General features: G+C 48.1%; 2 protein-coding genes across 7 annotated transcripts; both read right to left on the minus strand.

Annotated features, from left to right (window-relative positions):
* Positions 1–54: 54 nt before the first annotated feature.
* Positions 55–5615, minus strand: Phf1 (PHD finger protein 1). Of its 4 annotated transcripts, none has more exons than XM_074082440.1 (15): positions 5116–5615; positions 4246–4418; positions 4076–4157; positions 3866–3961; positions 3102–3202; positions 2854–3002; positions 2607–2702; positions 2336–2404; positions 2107–2230; positions 1929–1996; positions 1626–1780; positions 1368–1546; positions 1183–1277; positions 847–924; positions 55–681 (listed from the first exon to the last, which is right to left on the minus strand). In XM_074082440.1, the coding sequence occupies exons 2-15, from the start codon at positions 4402–4404 to the stop codon at positions 393–395; spliced, it is 1740 nt and encodes a 579-aa protein (XP_073938541.1). In that variant the 5' UTR covers positions 4405–4418; positions 5116–5615; the 3' UTR covers positions 55–392. The 4 variants fall into 4 exon arrangements, with proteins under 4 accessions (XP_073938541.1, XP_020019744.1, XP_073938540.1 ...); XM_020164155.2 differs by having other exon boundaries at positions 1368–1557; positions 1676–1780; positions 5116–5613; XM_074082439.1 differs by having other exon boundaries at positions 847–927; positions 5116–5613.
* A 769-nt stretch (positions 5616–6384) lies between these two features.
* Positions 6385–20940, minus strand: Kifc1 (kinesin family member C1). 3 transcript variants are annotated; one of them, XM_020164101.2, is made up of 11 exons: positions 20770–20908; positions 14192–14329; positions 13945–14050; positions 13384–13437; positions 13219–13269; positions 12613–13013; positions 10856–11635; positions 10036–10326; positions 9858–9931; positions 9646–9721; positions 6385–6538 (listed from the first exon to the last, which is right to left on the minus strand). In XM_020164101.2, exons 1-11 carry the CDS (start codon positions 20779–20781, stop codon positions 6494–6496), a joined length of 2028 nt encoding a protein of 675 aa, XP_020019690.2. In that variant the 5' UTR covers positions 20782–20908; the 3' UTR covers positions 6385–6493. The 3 variants fall into 3 exon arrangements, with proteins under 3 accessions (XP_020019690.2, XP_073938538.1, XP_073938539.1); XM_074082438.1 differs by having other exon boundaries at positions 6387–9721; positions 20770–20940; XM_074082437.1 differs by lacking the exon at positions 13219–13269 and having other exon boundaries at positions 6386–9721.
* Between the last annotated feature and the right edge of the window lie 566 nt (positions 20941–21506).

The following is a 21506-nucleotide window of genomic DNA, read 5'->3' on the forward strand; positions in this document are numbered from 1 at the left end:
TCCTTCTAGTCCCTGTGTTCTTTCCATCTTTCAAAATGACTCATGGCTACTAGGTTTGTTTATTTCTCTTTATTTCAGTCATACAGAGTCCAAGATCCCTTATCCTCCCCCCTCCTCAGTCTTTGCACCCAGGGGTTAAATAATTTTAAAAAATATTTAAAAAGCTGTAACAAAATAACATCAAAAGAAATGGGAAGGATGAGGGGTCAGGAATCATGAAGGAGGGTGGGAAAGAGAGAATCTTTTTCCCACCCCCCTCTGGATTCCAGCCTGGGCAGCAGGGAGAACTACTCCCTATCTCTCCAGGTACATCCCAGCTGTAGGTGAGGTCAGAGGTCAGGGTATGAAAGTGCCGCTGTGTGTGAATGGGGAGGTTGGCAGAAGCAGGCTGTTCAGAAGATGCCCCCTCCTCCCCACTCAACCAGATACTGCACAGAGCCATCAGGCCGTACTCTTCGAGCAAGGACCCGGACTGGGTCCCCTCTGGACAGGTAGCCAACCCCTCCTCGGATTCCTCCCCCAGTCCCAGGAGACAGACTACGGCACAGGGGAGAAGGGGGCGCTGAACGTCTAGGAAGACCTGGGGAGGGGGCTGGGACTGAGGAAGATGAGGCAATCATCGAGTGGGGAGCACTTTTAGGGATGTCTGGGGGGAAGCCAATGTGAAGTTCCAGGGGCGACCTAGAAAGAGAAGGAAATTGTAAGACCAGACAGACAGATGTGGATAAAGACCAATCAGAAATGGGGGCCACATGTACATCAGAGGACCAAAGAAATGGTTTGAGATAAGGAACTTGAGAACATAGAAGGGAGGAGGGGAGTCACTGGTAATAGGGATAGACTCACCTATCTGGGGGTTCACTATCCCCAGAGGTCCCTGCGGTGCTGGCAGAAGGGTGGAAGGAAGCAAACATCCGGATGGGGCTGCTGGGGTTGGGGAGGATGAAAGTGAGGACCTGAAGTAGAAAACAAATCCTCTCCCCCTGGAAGGGCAGAACTTAAAACACTACTCACACTACCCCAGGGCCTCCCCATCCCCAGAATACTGGGTACTAGATTGACTCTAGAAATCCCTAGGACAAATGGGAAGCCAAAGGGAGAGGGGAAAAAATTATAGGTAATAAAATCTGGAGGATGTAAATAACTGGGAGCACATCTGGTCCGGAACAAAGGAGCACTGACCTGGGCAGGCAACGGGCATCTGTGGGCCGGAAGTTGTAGCCGCTGCTGCCCTGGTAACTCTGGTTAGGGCTGATGGGTGGTGGAGACACAGAGGCCTAGAAGAAGAAGCAGAGGACTGAGAGGTCATTCTTGATTTCTTCCCACATCCCACTATTTGCTCCACAGGATTCCCCTTGCCCCTGTACCTGCAGTGCCCTCTGCAGACGAGCCCGCTCCCTCTGCTCCCTGGACTCGGGCTGATTGCGCACTGCTGAGGGTGGCCCCAGCTCTTCCACCTTCCCCTTCTGCCTCCTCCTCAGGGGCTCTGGCTCCGGCCTCCGGCGCTTCCCCAGGGGACGTGAGACCCCTCCCCCAGGGCCCTGCCCTGAAGGGAAGCTGTAAGAGGCCTCCTTATCCCCCCAGCCCCCTCCCGGACACCCCAAGACCTCCCCATCTTTATGTACCCTCCAGACTAACGCCTGAGAATTTCCCCCATCCTCCCTGGACCAGTGACCTGGTGGGGGCTCCATCTCCAGTAGGGGCCTCCACAGGAGGAGGGGTCCGAGCATGGAGACCAAACAAACATTTCCTCTTCTTAATCTCCCTCCCTGAAATGAAACTGGGGTAAAGAGAGAAATGTCGGTGCTATAAAAAAGGTCCCCTCTTTCAGTTCTTCAGTGCAGAGATGGTCCTTCAAGGTGGGTGTGGCCCCTCCCCTCCCAGACATCCAAATCTCACCCTCTCTCTTGCCTCATCCTCCAACTCACCGGTCCTTGTGACTATTAAGAGCAGAGAGAAGCTTGGAAGAACGTTCTCCCTTAGGGGTGTCTGAAAGCTGAGGAAAGAGAAGGTAAATGGGGATGAGGACAGCATTGATTCTCTCCCTTCTACTTTCCTTTACATCTCTTGTTTCACCCCAATTCCCAAAACTGCACTGCCCCTTACCTCCCCCAGGAGCAGACTGTCCCAATTCTCAGAAGTGAAGGGGAGGATCTCTCTGTCAAAGTCAAAGTATTTCTTCTTACAGCAAACACTGAGGTGATAGAGGACAAGATGGGCCACATCCACCCTGGAGAAACATGGATTTGTCAAGGCTATGAAAGCATTACAAAAACCAGGGAGTCCTGAGGTGGGGCATTGGGGAAAATACTAGGCCCATGCCCAAACAGCTCACCAGCGAAGCTGTAGCCTCCGGACCTTCTCAGGACCCCCCCGGCACACACAGCACTCAAACTCATAGAACCTGGATGAGGGCAAGGGGAGAGAACCCAACTCATTTGGGTGTATACATCTACACATGACCTGGAGAACTCAAAGCAAAGAGGGTGAACAGGTAAGGAAACGGGTTGGGAAAAGACAAGTGCAGAAGGGTTGGGAACAGGGCGAAGCATGGAGCAAGAGCAGGAAGACATCCTCAACTCCTGGAGAACTTGCCCTGGTCTCACCTGTCCCCATAGAGGAGGGGCTTGCTCAGACACTGAGTGCAAGCCTCATGGAACCACTGCAAGCAGCTCCGGCACTGCAACATTTTCAGGTTCCACCTGAGGGGGAATATAGCATAGTGGCCTCCAGACACCATCTTCCCTACAACTGCCCCATCACTACCTGTTATCCATACAGAGCTTCCCTCACCCCTCCATAACATCACCACCATATCACCCATTCCATAATCTGCCACCCCTCATTACTCACTCCCCAGGGCCACCACAGTAACAGTAGCTCTGCTGTCGGTTGCTCAGATGTCCAGCATCCCAATCCAGCCCCTTTAGTCCATATGGCAGAGAGAGCTTCATGCCCAGCATGGCCCGGGCATAAGGACCCTTCTTCAATGCACCCCCTCTCTGCAGAGAAAGAACAAGTGGGAAGCCCCAGAGGGATGAGAGAGGAAAGGCTTTGGGAGAGGCTGTGGATAGCAGGCTCCCACAGCAAGGGGCCTTTACCTTTGTAGCAATTGCAAAGACACACTGGCGGCAGACCCAAGATGTGCCTTCTCCTTCTCCAGGGGCTGGGGCCCTAGGAACGTGGCAGTCCTGGTGATAAGCTGAATAAGGACAATGTTGATAGCAGACCACTTACATATTGCATACCTGTGTGCACTCAGTATTGGAACAGGAATAGTTTTACACAATGCATTTAATCCTTGACCTTGGTCCTACTGGGTAGTTGCATTACCTGACTTTACCAGCAAGGAAACTGTTGAGGCTCATAGAGGTTTAAGGGTGGTTTTCCTTTTTTTTTTTTTTTTTTTTTTGTGGTGGTACTGTGGTTTAAACTCAGGGCCTTGTACTTGCTAGGCAAGGCACACCACTCCACCAGCCCTTTTTTTGTGATGGGTATTTTTGAGGTAGAGTCTTGCAATCTCTTTGTCTGGGCTGGCCTTGAACTGTGATCCTCTTGATCTCTGCCTCCCGAGTAGCTAGGATTACAGGAGTGAGTCACTAGTACCCATCAATTTAAGGGTCTTGACCAAGGTCATATTGGTTAGAAAAGGATGTATGTAAGCTACCACCTGCCTGGACAGCTTACATTACCTCCATTCCATGGCTGCCTCTCCCTGTGCTGTAAGGGGATGAGGTTAGACAGACTGGCCAGAACTATAGCCTGGGGACTCAGGATAGACAGGGAGCAGTGCTAGAAGGAAGGGCTAGTGGCAGTCTGGAAGGCTTAGGGCAAACTGGACCATTCAGGTGTCCTGCCGTCTCACCATGGCGACATTTCTCACAGCTGACCAGCCGGTTCCCAGGGACCACAGTCTCAGAGCGACAGACACAACAGAGGAGTTCCTCCCCAGGGAGGGCAGCTGTGAGAAAACAGTGTCAGGAGGCCTGCTCTCAAGCTCTGTTGTTTCCCCCTCCCCCCAACCTAGGTTTCTGTTGTCCATAGGATGCACAGTCTCAGGTCTTTAGGGTCTTACCAGGGCTAATGTCTTTCCATAGAACCAGAAACTGGGAATCATCCTCAAACTGGACCAGACAAACCTCCCGAGCACTGTCCACCTGGAATGGGTGAGCACAGAACACGGAAGTGGAACCAAAGTAGATAAGGGAATAGGGAGATGGTGAGAAATCAGAGGTACAGTCTTACCTTCTTGATGGTGCCCAAGTAGAGCAGCCCATCAGTCCATCTGGCCAGCACATCTTGACCCTCCCAAAGTCGAGGTCTGGAGCCTGAGGTGGGAGCAGGGGAAGCTGGGTCCCAAAGAGAGGGAGCACCAGAGCGGCTCAACCGGGGGGGCTGCGCCATTGCATCCTGGGGGGCTAGGCAGAAAGGAAACGGAAAAGAGGTTATGAATGTCAATGAAGCTTCTCCATTTTCCTTGCCTATTTTTCTGTCAAGATCAAGGGCCAAGCATCTGCACCCTTGGTCAGGTCCCTCAGACACCTGAGTGGGAAACCACTGGGCACTCCAGCCAACTCTGATGACCGACGACCAGCTCTCCCCTGTCTACATCACTCCCAAACCTAGTTCTCTAGTTTCCCAGCTTCCAGAGATGATCCATCATGTAAGTCCTGGCCTTGAGATGATTGCAGAAGCAAAGATTACCACTCAGTTTCACCTTCCTCAGCTGTTGAGTGGTATCATAATTGGGGTACTCTGTTACCCAGAGATGTGTTTTGGGAGCTTTTCTGGAGATGTTTTCCAGAGTAGAAACGGCAGTCTTCACAGGCCTGCATGTCTCATTGAGAACAATCATCCCGGTGTCAGGTTATGTCAGGTCACCCTCAAATTCGGGGTTCCCTACCCCAGGGTTAGATAACTTCCCTAAGTGCCCCGGGAGGGGGGCGTGTCCCAGTCCCAATCTCTACTCCCCGAGACCGCAAGTCCAAGAAGGGACTAAAGTCGGCCCAGCCCGAACCTGAGGCCAGGACCGCGAGGCTCTCCCGCCCGCGCCCTGCGCGCCGACCCCCGGCTCCCAACCACCCCCCCCACCGGTTCCTCCCGCCGTCTCCTTACCGGTGACAGCTGGGGCCGCCGGGAGCCGGGCAGGGGCAGACGTAGGAGACCTGGGCGAGCCCTCGGAGCGGGAAGGGCACGTCCAGGCGTCGGGGGGCGTGTAGGCGGAGGCCGGGGGGTCCCCAGGCCCAGCCCCTCCGTCCCGGCGGCTCTGGGGCGTATGACGCAGCAGCCAAAGCAGCGGCAGCGGCAGGAGGAGGCGGCAGGGGGGAGGGAGGGAGGGACGGACCGGCTGGGGGGGAGGGTGATAGGAGGGGAGGACTAGGGGGAAAGGAGGAGCCGGAGGGGGGGCGGGCACCACCTCACCCCACCTCCCTCACCTCCAACAGGCCTGGAGGGCGCCGCGCAAGCAGCTGCCTCTCCGCGGCTGAGGGCGCGAATAGCCGAACCCGGAGGGAGAGGGAATCCCCGCAGCCCCTTCCTCCAATGGGAGACTCGCCCTTGGGGCAAAAGGGAATCCCCCCTCCCGGCAACCAGCCTCTGGACTGGCCCCCCGCCCCATGCCACATCCGTTAACTGCCCCACCCCCGTGGCCACTCCAAGTCCCGCCCTCTAGCCCAAGTTCACGGCCCCGCCTTCCATTCACCCTTCCCGTTGCCCCCGCCCCACCCTCCTCCTGTCCATTGCCCCCAGCCCCGCCCTCTCCGTGGCAAGTTGTCTCCCCCACATACACTGCGCGTTTGCGCACGCGTGGCCCCTCCTGTGCACGGCACCTGGGAAGACTGAGCTCCTCCTTCACCGGGCGGTGGCCGACCGCGGAAGGGGCGAGGGAATCTGCTGGCGATCGTCCCGCCCAGTGATTCCAGGGCCGTGGAAGGACATTGAGGGCTAGTAGCCGAGGCGGTGACGCCGCCGATAGACAGCCAATGGGCAGCGGGCGGGAACAGCCCGGGCAGTTCGAACGGAAAGGCAGGGAAAGAGCGGGAGGAAAGGCCCGCAGTTTGTGGAAGCGAATTGGTCCCGCCCCTGGACTCCGATTCCCCCTTTCCAACCTCCGCCCTGGGAGGGTTCCTGCCCGGCACTGGGTGGCCAGTATTGAAGAGAAACTTAACTGGTGACTGTGGAGGAGTTGTGGGTAACTATGGGCCGCGGTCCCTGTTGTGAATTTGGAGCCCGGAAGAGCAAGCACATGTGGACAAATCCACAGCTCCCATCTTTACAGATATAAAGTATACCTTTCTCTGGCAGCTGCTAATAAAAATCTTTATTTAAAAAGAAACAAATGTTCTTTATTTGATAAGCCTGGATACATAACGCTCTCAGCCCAATAAAGAATCCCGCAGACCCCCCCATACCTATTACCCCCCCCAACGCGTCTCTCTCTCTCTCACACACACACACACACACACACACACACACACAAAATCTGGATCCATCTTCATTTCTTGTTGGCCTGGGCCGTACCAATGACACACTGGTTCACCTGGGGGCAAAGGGGTTACACTTGAAAATGTTTGCAGAGTAACCAGAACAATGTTCCCAAAAAGTTTGTCTAACAGCAAAACCCTGGACAAGAGCCCAAAACTCCCTTATCCTAGACAAAATATTAACAAACTCATTTAGAAACTATGGCTCCTTAGAAAATGGATCACCCCAAACGTGGAAGAAATGTATAGTCAATCTAAAACACTACTAGGGTCCTGCAGTGTTTTGGAGGAGGGCTGGGGATGTGGCTCAGTGGTAGAGAGCTCACCTAACATGCAAGGCCCTGGATTTGCATGACCTAACATGCATGACCCAAATTAAATATATAAATAAATAAGCAGAAGCCAACTTAAAGGAGCTCATATTGGCCAAAGATTGAACAATTTGAGTATCAAAATAATAACTGCAAGGGTTGAGGGTTTGGCTAAAATGGCAGAGAACTTGCCTAGCAAAGCACAGGCCCCGAGTTCAAATCCTAGTTACCACCAAATACACAATAAATCCAAGGTCTTAAAAAAAAAAAGTAACTGCAAAGGACTAATAGACATCAAATACATAAGCATCTGTAAAATGATTACCCTCCCCCAATAAGAACTCAGTGGTCACCTTTGAAGCTGCTATGATATAAACTAAATACAAAAAAAAAGAATTCATAGCCAGGCACCATTGACTCACACCTGTAATACTAGCTACTTGGGAGGCAAAGGTCAGGAGGATCGTGATTTGAAGCAACATGCAAATGGCTAGCAGAATGGTTCATGTGGTAGAGCACCTGCCTCGTAAGCATGAGGCCTGGAGTTCAAACTCCAGTACCACCAAAAAAAGGAAAAAAAAAAAGTCAGCATCTATCTTCTCTTTCCTACACAAACTTATTTCAGAGTAACCAAATACAGGCATCTCTCATTTTATTGCACTTTGCAGGTAAATTTTTTTTTTAATAAATTGAAAGCTTGTGGCAACCCTGAATGGAACAAGTCTATGGGCACATTTTTCCAATGGTTCATATGACCATTATCTTTACTTAGCAATAAAATATCTTTTTCCTTTTTTTTTTTTTTTAATAGTACTGGGGTTTGAATGCAGGGCATACACCTTGAGTCACTCCACCAGCCCTTTTTTGTGATGAGTTTTTTCAAGATAGGGTCTTGAACTATTTGCCTGGGCTGACTTGGAACCTCAATCCTCTTGCTCTCTGCCTCCTGAGTAGCTAGGATTACAGGTGTGAACCACTGGCAATAAAGTATCTTTTAATTAAGATTTATATATACATATTGCTTAACAGACTACATTATAAATGTTTTTTGGATTTTTTTTCCCAGTACTGGGGTTTGAACTCAGGACTTTGTGTTTGCATGCAGGTGCTCCACTGCTTGAACCATGCCTCCAGCCCAAAACATAACTTTTATAAGCACCGGGAAACCCCCCAAAAATGTGACTTGCTTTATTGTAATCTGAAATGAAACTCCGAATATCTTTGAGGTATGCTTGTAAACTGCAAAGGAAAATTTTTCCTAGAAGAATCATGACTAATAAATACAGAACTAAGATAAGAAAAATCACCATTTAAAAGCTAACGAAATAATGCATCTAGATCTGACCACTGATTAAACCACTAGATGAAAAAGTCAATGAGGAATTTTAAAATGGATGGATCTGGCTGAAAAAAAGAAAACAAACCCAAATCTAGTGCTCAATACTGGTAAAAAGAACTAGATTATAGGTGCTTTTTGATATAACACAATAAAATAAATGTTCTATGTCATGTTAAGTCTGCCAAGAAATTTGAACTATAAATTCAAATATAATCAAACCTTTAAATCCAACTATCAGAGAGTAGAATGTATGAAGAGAAGAGAGGAGAAAGCAACCAGCCAAAATCCAGATAATGGTATGTTCAATAGGAGAAATGACCCAACTTCTTCAACAGATAAATGATATAAAAAGTTGGGGGGGGGTATATTTCAACTAAATGATATGATCATCCCTTGCTTGAATCCTTATTTGGACAAGTCTTAGGTATAAGATACTTGTGAGACAACTGGTGAAACTTCAAGTGGAGTATTAGAGGATATTAAAAAGTTTGTGTTGGGTGTTCATGTTGATATAACATCAATTAAGAAAGTTAGGATGGTGATGCACCTCAGTGGTGGAGCCTGTACTTTGCACGCATGAAGCCCTGGGTTCAACCCTCAACCCAAAATAAAAATAATTAGAAAAAAACACCATCACCCTTTTAATTGAATTCGCCAGATAGCAGGAGTAAACCTGATCTAAGTGGATGACCCAGAGTAGGGTATACATGCTGAGGCAGCTAGCTATTCTGCTTGGCAAAAGGGATGAATTGCTCAGACATGAATAAAGTCAGAACCCACTGAAGGGCTCTAACCTCAGGAAGAGTAAACCAGGAAAAAAAAAAGTTTTACCCTCCATTTCCCAGGCGACAATAAGGAAGCTTTCTGACTTGCTTAACTCTAGTGGAAGGAACACTAAGTCTCCCTGAGAATTCATGGACATGGGCTGATCCTTATGGAATGTGGAGACTGAATTCACACTATTTGAAATGTTTTGAAAATCCTGTAAGTCTCTTTTTCCAGCAATTCCACTTCAAGAACTATTTCCCTAGATAGTTATATATAACTGAAAAAACATAAAATGATATGTGTACAAGGTTAGTCAATATGGCCTTGTGTGTAATAGAAAAAGGGCAGAAACAATCCAAGTGTCCAGAAAAGGGAACTGGTGGTGAATCCACACAGTAGTCTCCTACACAGACCTAAAAATAATGTGACAATCCCTGCGTGCTGATGGGGAATAATTTTGGGGTTGCTTTGTTAAGTTAAAAAAACAAGGTACAGAGCTACACATATACGAAGAAAGGGAATAAGAACATGTATATAGCTTATTTTTTGCAATACAGTTTTGACCACTTTAGTCAGCTGTTCTAAAAAACTTAACTCAAAAACCAGTAGTTAAAGATGGAATTAGGTGGGTAGGACCCCAGATGTCTAAAAGCATAAATCCGCCCCCAGAGGACAAGAATTGGGATGGGGACACCTATAACAAGCCAGGGGTCCTGACAGGGCCTGCGTTTGGTGGTAATTGCACCTTGGAGGCAAAGCGTAGAGAGTTGAGGGACTCAGAGACGTTCTCTTCCAGGGGGGAAATGTTCACAAACATGAGCCTGGGGAAAGAGAAGAGGTCCAACCCAGCATTAGTGTTCAGCAAAAGCGAGGAAGACCCCACTGTTGTCCCTTTGCACTCCTCATCTCAACATCGTAATTCCCAGCAGATCCCTTCCATCTGTCCCTGTCACTCACATCTTAGCACTGCCACCCAGCGAGTTCTGTAGCAGGTAGGTGAGTTTGCTGTTCCGGTAAGGTACATGAGACTCCTGGAAGGTTGAGGGGGGAGGCAGGAACTTAGAATAGGTCAGAGTTCTGCATAGCCCATCTTAACCAACCCCCTAGTCTCATCTGCTCATGATCCCTTTCCCACCTTATTGCTCAGGGCCATAATGACCAGTCCCAGGGTGGACAGGCTGCTGTTAATGGCCTGTGTTTCTCGAAGGCGATCTCGCTCCCCAGGGCCAAGAGCTAAGCCGGAGTCTAGCCGCTCGCTCCCAGCTAGGTCCACAAGGTTGAGGGGAGCTCCACACTGCAATCCTCGAGCAGCATGCTCCCCAGAGATCTGCAGCTGGAACACACTGTGGCTGCGTGATGATCGTTCATTCTGTGCAGTACGAGCCACAGCCCTATTCTGGTGGGCCAAATGGAGCAGGGCCTCCACCTGGAAATGAGGAGCAAGAAGGGGCAAAGGCAGACAGGAAGTCAGAACATGATGTTATCAGGTATAGCAAGCATTGATTGAGAGTCAGCCCCTGATCTCTTAGAACTTTCTTTCTAATGAGTGAAGTGAAATACACAATATATCTGAATGCAGAGAAGTAAAATCACAGAGGACTAGGAAGGGTGTGACAGTGTGGGGTGTGTAGAAGTTTAGACAGGACAGCCTTGATGGCCTCACTGCCATAACATCTCCAAGGGAGGAGTGTTTGGGCAAAGCCATGAGACAGGAGTGTGACTAGTGGGTTGAGGAACAGCCAGCAGGCTAGCATAGTTAGGGTGAACTGAGCAAGGTGTGTAACAGGAAACAAGATCTGAGATCCACCTGGCAGGGTGCACCTGGTAGATGCATCACACCACTCCTGGTTCTGTTGTGATAACCCATCCTTACAACTTACCTTCCAAGTTCCTCCTTTCTCCATCTCCCTATGTGGCACCCTGCCCACTCAATTCCAATCCCCATGGGTCCTCACCTCTTTCTCACAGGAGACAGGAACATATCGGGCATTGGTGACAGTAAGCTCCTCACTTCCTGGTCCTGCCCGGCGAATCTCACACTCGCCCCCTTGTCCCTTCCGAGTCCCAGTGGCCAGCAGGTCTCGGACAGTCTCATTGTAGATCTCTACATAGCTTGCCACAAAACTGTAGGTCCAGCCCTGGCCACTTAGCTCCTGGGCCACGGAGAAAAGGTGCCGCAAGGCCCGAGGGATCAGACCCTCCAACTGGGGGTCTCCCCCAGGCCCACCCTCCATTGTGAAGGTCTTGCCACTGCCTGTCTGGCCATAGGCAAAGATGCACACTGGATAGCCATCCAGGGCTGACTGGACAAGCATGGAGATCTCTTCAAATACTTCATCCTGCCTACTTCCTGGTGGAAACACACGGTCAAAGGAGAAATCATGGCGGGTAGTGGGGGCAGGTGCCCCACTCAGGGTCCCACGCCGATCATCAGACCGAGAGAGAGTAAGGCGAGTTGGAGGATCAGAGAGCCCAGCAGGGCCAGGGGGAAACACAAGAAAGCCAGAGGATGGAGGGGGCTCCCCTGCAAGGACAGGGCGGACTCGGCAGAATACCCTGATGTTGCCCTTGAGTTCCTGCAGCTGGTTGTGAAGTCGTCTTCTCTCCATCTCTAGCCCATGGAGTCTGTCTCCTCGTTCAACCAGTAAGGTCGCCTGGGCTGCAGTCTCCTGCTGCAGAGATGCCACCTCTGCTTGGCTGCTTGACAGAGCTGTTTCTGATGCCTGCAGCCTCCTCTGTCCAGAACAGAATAAACACAGAGCGTGAAATGCAACCAAGAATAAGTCATGTGGCCAAAATGGGGCAGGCGGTGGAGGTGGGTTCCCTGGCCCCATGGACCTCATAGTCTGGTAAGAATGGGGTGGGCATGGTGGTTCACATCTATAATTCCAGCTACGGAAGGTGGAGATCAGGAGGATCATGGCTTAAGGCCAGTCAGGGTTGAGGGGGGTTGGGAGGAAAGGTCAGTGAGACCCCATCTCAATAAATAAGCCAAGCAGTGATGATCACGTGCCTGTGGTCCCAGCTACATGGAACACCATAAGTAGGAAGACTGGAGTCCAGGCTGGCCCTGGACAAAAACACAAGACCCTGTCTAAAAAAATAATCTATGGCAAAAAAGGCTAGAGGCATACCTCAAGTGTCAAAGCACTTGAGTAGTACAAGGCTCTACTCAAACCCCAATATAGCCACAAAGAAAAAATACGGAATCATGGTACTAAGATAGGGAGCACTGATACAGGAATATTTAGGGGAGGCATAAGTAAAAGGTATCTAGGCTGACACCCAAAAAAACAGGAGTGAACTAAGAGAAGGATGGAGTATAGAAAACCTACTCTGAAAAAGGGAAGTGTATATACAAAGTGCCAGAAACCAGAATTAAATCATTTGAGAGACTCCATGGACATGGGAGAGGGAGAAAGAATACCTCAGGGATTTATAATCAGGATAGGGACCTGAAGAAAAACAGGAATGGAGGATAAGGGGAAGAACAGACCCTAGTGGGAGCTTTGAACACAAAGGAAGCATAAAGAGAGGTTGGGCAGGTGAGACAAAGTCAGCAGTGGCTGGAATGGAGCCAGCTGGAGGACACAGGCATGTTACTGGAGATAGGTTCTAAGCCCAAAGTGATTTCAGGGGAACCTGGAAGATGGGGGAGCATGACCTGTGTAAGAAAAGGTGGTGCTGGCCCTTGTGAGAATTTGATCCCTACCTCCTGCTCCTTCAGCCGGGTGGCCAGTGCCCTCCGCTCCTCTTGCAATTCTAGCTGTTCTTTCTGGAGCTCTTGCACCAATCCCTCCTGAGTGCCCAGCCGCTCTTCCAGTTCCAGGACACGAGTGCTCAGACTTCCCAGCTCTTGTTGGCCCTGCTCAGCCTGGGCCTGTACCCTAGCCAACTCCCCTTCCAAGGTGCTGCGCTCCATTCCCAGGGTCTTAGCCTGTTGTTGGGCCTCTTTGAGCTGGTCCCGCAGCTGCTGGTTCTCCTGGTCCAATGTTTGAATCTTCTCACGATAGCGTTTCAGCTCTGCATTTAGGTCACATAACTGACCCTTTAAGTCCCAAGCAGGCCGTTTGCCAGGTTTCTTCCCTCCCACCACGGGAGGAGCAGCTGATGCTAACATGGGTACAGAAAGGACAAAGGTCAGTGAAGTCTCAGCTCTGTATTATTCCTCCCTTCTGGCCTTCAGGGTCTCTGCACCTGATACCACATTTATCTCCTTCCCCTCTAAACAGAAAAGACAAAATGGGTTTTTCTGGGCACTCACCGCCTCCTCTTCCCTATCCCAGCCTCTCACCCAATAGTTATGTTTGTCACCTACTGCCAGGCTTCTGGGAAGGAATAGCAGGAACTGGCTTCTGGTTCCTCAACACTAGAGAAGTGGGTAGCTGATGTAAGAATTATAGAATCGGTGTCCCTCTATCACCACTCTCCCTTTATACATACCCCAAATCCCTTTTCGGCCCCAGCTCTTAGTCACTATTACCTGTAGCAATAGCTGTAGAACAACGAGGCCCTGTCTTCCTGGGAACTTTTTGAGCTGTCCAGATGGAAGAGAGGAAAAAGTAGAACACTCAATCAGGTGGCAAGTACTGGCTGAGCTAAGAACAGCAAAGGTGCTTTTTATAAGCACTGGAAATAAGATAATGTCCCTTGTCCTCTTAAGTCTGGCTGGCTTCTAATGATATCCCTCCTAGGACCAGGAAATTACTCACTACCTATGCCAAAAAGCAAGTTGGGTGGAGGTAAATAAAAAGAGCGGGGGTAGAGTCATGTGTGAAGTACGCTAGATGATATCCACAGTTACTGGAATACCCACAGACTTTCCCTGGACGACACAGTTGCCCCTGAGAAGGACAGCTAGGTAGCTAGGGGACAAGGTGGGAAGACAACTTTCCATTATATAACAACTTTTGTACCTCTGGAATTTTGAAGCTAGTAAAATGTTATTACCTATTCAAAATAGACTTAAATTGAACGAAAAGAAAATGAGGAGAAAAGCACTGCACTTCCATGCCCTCGGTCCCTATTTACCCATAGAGCCCACCTGCAGTCTGGCCTTGTGTCTGTGGCACTGTGGAGAGGGGTGGTGCCAGTGCTCTGGAGCGGAATGTGTCAGTTTTGGTCGCTGCACCCAGGCCTCGTGTCCGTTTCTGGGAATAAGTAAGGATAGGATTGAAGTCACCTTCCCTCTTCTCTCTCTTCTCTCTCTTCTCTCTCTCTCTCTCTCTCTCTCTCACACACACACACACACACACACACACACACACACACAGCTTCCATACTCAGCTCACCTTTGCAGGCTCTAAGACATTCTCCATCTGGTCAGGCCCCCTCTTGAGCCTGCTTCCTGGGAGAGGAAGTCGGGAAGAAGCCCTGAGCAGAGGTGTCTTCAACTCTATATTCCCCTTCACATCCAACAAGGGGGACCTCTGTTGGGAAAAAGAGACACTTAATACGCAAAAGCCCAAATACCCTATGAACTCCCCTTTTTAGGTCTGCTAGCCTTAATTCTCAACATCATCATCATCAACGAGCATTAACTGAGTACCTCTGTGCCAAAAGCTGGGACTCTCAGACTATGTGCCAGCAAACAGCACAGATCAAAGTGGGACATGACATAAAAGTGAAAACAACCTCTGAAGTAAAAGCTAAACGGATGCCGGACTTCAGCTAACTTTTGGGTAGGACTCTAATTTGCAGAGAGAAACCAACACTCTTAGGAGGAAAAACTGAAGCATGCATATGGTATGGGTGTGAAACTAACCAGCCCTTTTAGCTGGAGAGAGTGGAAGACAGATAAGGTTAAACACTGGTTTGGAGGAGCAAGCAACATTTATAGAGCACTGTTTTAAATGCTTTATCTGCATCAACTTACTTCATGCTCACAGCAGCCCAATGAAGAGGTGATATTAACTCCACTTTGCAGATGAGGGGAGGAAGGCACTGCCAGGTAAAAGAGCTTATCTAATGTCATCAGCTAATAAAAGGAAGAGCCAGAGTTAGACTCAGGACAGTCTGGTTCTAGAGAATACATACTTAACTATTAAACCATCCTGCCTTATAGGGACTTTGATGCCAGGATTAGGAGAAGTTTAGGCTTTATTTGTGAATCCTATGAAAAGCCACTAGTTTCTGACCAGACATGTGAAAAATGTACAAAAGAACCTATTATAAGAGTAATAATGCATAGAACACAGGCTCACTTGCATAGGAAAAGACCAATTTGGACACCACCAAAATAGAGACATGAGGAGAGGGCAGTGGGAAGAAAGATTCTCTCCTTTTAGGTAGCCTAGTTCATTTGTGCCTGAGGATTATGCCTACCCTATAACTGCTCTTTTCTAGGGTGACCAACCATTCTAGTTTACCTAGAGCTAGGGCTATTTCTTGGAATCCAGACATTAGGTACTAAAACCAGGCTAGAGGAAGGGATGGGGAGAGTATCAGAGAACTGTTCTATAAGGTATTTTTAGGTAGAGTCTTGAGGATGAGAAAGAGTTGGCTCAATGAGCTCGGGCCCAGGAAAAGCATACCAGATATGAAGCAAGGGGTCCATGTGATAAATAACCAAATGTTTTATTTAGCTGAACATGTGGGTTGTACACAGAAAGAGAGGAGATGACAACAGAGGCAGAAGGGAAAAGACTGTGGTGGTCAGTATGCCATGATAAGGAGTCTAGACCCTGATAGCAGGAGGCACCCTGATGGTTTTTAGTCAGGAGAGTATGACTAGATTTATACTGAAAAAGTGAACAGTAAATCGGGCATGGCGGTACACACCTGTAATCCAGCACTTAGTAGTGTGAGGCAGGAGGACTGGGAGTATTCAGCCAACCTAGACTACATAGCAAGATCCTGTCTCCAAAAAAGTGAACTGTGAGCAATATGAAAAGTGAATAGAGATAGAAAAGGAGGAGTACACAGAAGGGACTTCATGATTCATCCAACAAAGATCTGTGCTTTGTGCCAGATGTTGCTCTAAGTGTGGGCTAAGACTAATGGACATCAAGTAAGTCCCTGTGTGCCTAGAGCTTACTTTCTAGGACAGACTTTCCAAGCTAGAGTTCTACAAGGGAATTAAACTATAGATGGTTATATATTTTCTCAATTCTCCCAAGAATGTATACAACTGTTAACATTCTGGATACATGAAGACATAATTCAATTCAGTAGATGCAAAGGATACCTTCAGGCATTAGTGCTTCATTCTCATGAATTCAATTGAGAGAACTGTTGTAGGAGTTTAAGAGCTAAGCAGAAATTCATCTTGGGAGAACCAGGTGACAATTATGCGGGGCCAGTTCAGATGAAGAAGAGGGGCTTGATTACCTGAAACTAAGTATTGATCTAGTAGAAGCTGGCCCAGGAGTAAAAGAGCTCAGGCAGCAAGGGAGAGAAAGTCCAGACTGATCCCAGTCCCTTTACCCATATCATAGGACAGGCTGATTTGACTTGATTTTAATTACAATTTTTTCATTAACTGATTTAATGGAAAAGCACTACCTTTATTTGTTACTGTTTGTTTTTTGAGACATGATCTCATTACGTAGTTTAGGCTAGGCTTGAACTAGCGATCTCCCTGCCTTATCCTCGAGTGCTAGGTGAATATGTGGTTTTGTTTTTTAAACTTTTTATCTTAAAACCATTCAAGGGCTGGAGGGGTAGCTCAGTCAGTAGTAGACTATTTGTCTAGCATGGGCCGGAGCTCTGGGTTCAATTCCCAGTACTATAAACAAACCAAAATCATTGTAGATTCACACTGTTGGCTTTTATTTTATTTATTTATTTATTTTTTGTAGGACTGGGGTTTGAACTCAGGACTTCATGCTTGAAAGCAGGCACTCTACCTTGATCCATACCTCCAGTCCATTTTGCTCTAGTTATTTTGGAGATGCGGTTTTGTGAACTATTTGCCAGAGCTGGCCTTGAACTTTGATCCAACATCTGGCTATTGGCTATTTTTAAAGAGAGGCTAAGCTTAGTTTTGGGAAAGGAATATGATAAGACATATTCAAGAATGCTCACTATAGAAAAAAAAACAATGAAACAGATATCCTGTTTTGATTGGGTTTTAGTTTACTGTCTTTCCCTACATTAGACTGTACCGTAAGAACTAGTCTGCTTTGTTCATAGCTATATAACTAGAGCCTAGTACAATGTCTGCTATGTGGCAGATAATTTTTGGAAGGAATGAAATTAAATGTCCATTTGTAGGAGACTACTTAAACTGCAATATATACAAACCATATAAATAAAAAGGAAAAAAAATATGGTATTTTTTTTCCTGCTACCTGCAGAAATGTGGACACAGAACCCTTATTTAAGTTTAGTTAATAAAATTAATTTAGTTTAATCAAATACAAGCTGGGCACCTGTGGCTCACCCTGTAATCCTAGCTACTCAGGAGGCAGAGATCAGGATCAAAGCCAGCCAAGGTAAACAGTTCGAAAGACACTGTTTTGAAAAAACCCATCACAAAAATAGGGCTAATGGCGTGGCCCTGAGTTCAAACACTGGTACTGCAAAGTAAATAATAAAACAAATCAAGTATAGTATGCAAAACAAATTTTTCTTCAAGCATTCTAATACCAAGCACTAATTTTTTTTTATAACCTGCGCCCTTCCTCTTCTTTACATTACCATTAGTAGATGTGCCTACCTCCTCAGAATTTATGTGGGTTCAGAAAATGTATCTAAATTTTTTGTTTGTTTGTTTTACTCAGGATAACACCAGAGAGTATACTATTTCTTTTTCTCACATCTAAAAAGTTAAAAATAATGGTCCCCAACTCTTCAAAATAAGATAAGCACTTAATCTTTTATAGATATTCATTCATTGAACCCTTTTTTTTGCTGCAGTACTCAGGACCTTACACTGCAGCAAAAAGTACTCTACCACTTGAGCTATGTCCCCAGCAATTTAATTTTTTTTTTCTTTTTTTTTAAAGATAGGGTCTTGCTAACTTTGCCCAGGCTAGCCTGGAACTTGTGATTCTCCTGCCTCTGCCTCCCAAGTAACTGGAATTACAGGCATGTTTCAACACGCCTGGCTCTGCCTAGCCTCTTCAGTGTTAGGATTACAGGTATGTAACCCATGCCTGTTAACCACTGTCTTTCCATACTCTATGTATAAAGCTCTCTCATAGCTCTTAATATCAACATGCTGTGAGTTCCCAAATATATATCTCCAGCCCAGATATCACTCCTGAACTTACACTGAACCTAAGTGTGATAACTGCACCAGGTGCAGTGCCTGTGATCCCAGATACTCGGGAGGCAGAGATGAGAGGACTGTGATTCCAGGCCAGCCAGAACAAAAATTTAGCAAGACTCCATCTCAATCAATAAGCCAGGCATGGTGGTGTGCACCTGTCATCCCAGGGAGCCGTAAGTAGAACTGTTGTCCAGGCAAACCTGGGCAAAAAACAAGAGACCCTACCTGAAAAAATAACTAAAACAAAAAGGGAATGCGAGTAGCTCAAGTGGTAGAGAAGCTGCCTAGCAAGTGTGAGGCCCTGAGTTCAAACCCCCATATCTACAAAAACCAAAACAGGTCTGATAACTGACTTCGTGATGTCCACCTCTCCTTTTGGTCCTCTTGCAGCTTTCTCCAATAAGCTGATATAACTTTGTCTTTCAATTGCTTAAGCCAAGAAACACAGAGTCTTCTAATTCTCTAAGTATCTCTCTGAATCTGACTGCAAAGCTTGGCTGACTCTACCAGCAAAATATATCCAGAAACCAACTACTTGTCACAACTTATTTCATTGCTACCACCCTGAATCATGACACTATAATTTGTTACCTGTATTATCAGACTCCACTGCTTCTCAGTTGGGGGTGGTTTTACCTCCCTGTGACATTTAAAATGTCTAAAAACATTTTAGATTACCATGAGCAGATGGCGGTTGCCACTGGCATGTAGTGTATAGAGAGGGATGTTGTTAAGCAGGATAGGATAATGTAAAGGACAGTACCATGCAGTACAATGTCAATAATGCCAAGGGTATTATTATCTGTGACACTCCTAACGGATCTTATTTTTTTGTTTCACTCTTGCAAAGCAGGTGCTCTATGACTGGAGCCACTCCTCCAGTCCATTTTTTGTTCTCATTATTTTGGAGATGGAGGTCTTGTGAACTATTTGCCCAGGCTGGCCTGGAACTGCATTCCTTCTGATCTCAGCCTTCCAGGTAGCTAGGATTACAGGTGTGAGCCACAGGTGCCCAGCTCAGATCTTGTTTCTATCCTTGTCTTTTTACATTCTCATCTCCATGCAGAAATTCTCTTAAATTAAATGTATGGCAGATCTTATCTCTCTATGCTTAAAACTATCCAGTGGTTCCCTATAGCACTCAGAGTAAGGGTCAAAGACTTCATGTTGGCTCCTACAAGAAGCAAACTGATCAGCAGCCCCACTTCCCATAACCGGACTTTCACTTCCACAACCATCCCCTTTGGTCACTTCATTCCAGGGACTCTATGTCAGAAGATTCTCTGCCTGGAATGATCGTTCCTCAATATCTACTTGCTTTTCTCCCTCTCCTCCTTTAGGTCTTTTTGTTTTTGTTTTAATCCATAATTTATTATGCTATTCATTCCCAGAACTGCCTTTGCTTGCTTCTGACATTTCCAATCAAAATAGTTACATTTTTTTCTGTCATTTCTTATAGACTTCCAGAGCTCCTTCAGGTCTTTATTCAACTTTCATCTTCATGGAACTTATTGAGACCACCCTACTTAGTACTGTATTCTGCCAGTTGGCGGCCTTCCTCTTAACCTGTTAGAATTCTCCTTTCTTCATAGCACTTACTGCTTTTCAATAGAGTTATACAATGTAATAACTGCTCTTATTGTCTGCCTCCCCACAGAATAGCAGCTCTACGATGACTGAGACTTCTGTCTCCTTCACTGCTACATCCTAAGTACCTACAACTGTGCGTGGCACATAGTAGGTGCTCAGTAAATATTTGATGAATAGAACTAAGAAGACTTTTACTACTTTTTATGGTCACATCACACAGCTCTGCTGTTTTGTTGCCAGAATACAAAGAATCTCTTCAGGCTGAATCCTGCCTTCGATGAATCTAAACAAAAAATACCAGTAAACAAAGGATTCAGACAGACCTTTCCTGGTACCAGAGATCAGAACACTGTTACACACATACATCTCTCTCTACTGAAGAGGGGGTGCTGCAGATGGCTGTGGGGTGAACCGAAGCATCCATAAAAAGAACTAGGGCTGGAGGTGTGGCTCAAGCCTGCCTAGCAAGAGCAAGCCCTGAGTTCGAACCCCAGTACCGAAAAAAAAAAAAAAAAAAAAAAAACCAGAAAACGGAAACTAAGTCAACCAGTCCCACCGGGCAAAATTTAGGGAAGGAGAGAGAATTAGGAGTCGTCAGCCCAGATTACCCCCATTTCTCCTCTCCCCTTCCTACACCGCGAAGCAGCAATAATAAAAGAAACCAACACAAAATGACATCAGCAGGGATTTGGCCTTAGATCCCACTTTTCCAAAGGCAGAGGTCATCTCAGAAGTCCCCTCTCCCACAGAGCGACCCGTGAGAATGGAGAGGTGGGAACGTGTCGGACGTCTGAGAATTCGAAATGGGAAACGCCGAAGTCCCGACAGAGAGACAGGGACTGCCAAGACTTGAAGCTGGGGGCGGGCAGACAGACGTCGCCCGGGATCTCCTGGGTTGTTCACAGCCGTCTGCACTCCCTCCTCCGCCCGTTCCCCTGCCGCGGGGCCGCACGGACCTTCGCCTTCCAGGCAGGCGCCATCGAGGCGTAGAGCCGCAGGCTCGGGAGCACCGGGCGGCCAGCCGTGGTCCCCCTCCCTGCGAAGGCCCATGTCTTCCCCTCTCACCTGAGGCTCCATGTCCACCTCGGACCCACACACGCCGGGGGGGTGCAATGGAAGAAGACCGGGCACCGGGGCTTGCCGGCTCGCGATAGAGAGCACGCGCGATACAGGGCGCCGCCGGCTACCAGTCCAGAGCCACACCCGCCACTTTTGAATTTCAACGGCTGCTACCCATTCTCACCACGCTCCGCGCGCAGGACCAATCGTCGCCGTCGCCACCTCCGAGGACCAATTGCAGCCCCTTCCGTCTCCCGAGGCCACACCCGCCCGGCCCGCGCTTTATCTTCCTGTCTGAGGGCGCCGGAGAGGTAGGCGTATTTATCCTACTTCCGGTCCGCTTTTTCCTCTCACCCCTCCCGTCCTCTAGCGCTGAGCGCCGTGGGCTTCCGCTCGGCGACTTGCTGTCTCGCTACGTCAGAAAATGCGTGGAAGACGCCGCACGAACGTAACTGGTCGTACGTAACTGGCGTGGAGACGGAAGGGGGCGAGGACGCTGGAAGAAAGGAATTACGCGTGCGCAAACAGGGACCCGAGCAGGGCAGGATGGACGAGCGCCTCCTCGCGAGTGCCTCGCGCGGGACGCACATGCCGTATCTCCGATCCAGTTGAGGAGGCTGGGGCTCGAGAGCGGCCTCTTCTGGTCTGGTTGCGTTGTGCACGGAAGCGGGAGCTGACCCTCAAGCTTAAGTGGGTGGCTGGATCTGCGCATTCCGGGGTCATTTTGTCATTTCTCACCAAAC

Source organism: Castor canadensis, chromosome 8, assembly GCF_047511655.1.
Source record: "Castor canadensis chromosome 8, mCasCan1.hap1v2, whole genome shotgun sequence".
Lineage (NCBI taxonomy): Eukaryota > Metazoa > Chordata > Mammalia > Rodentia > Castoridae > Castor > Castor canadensis.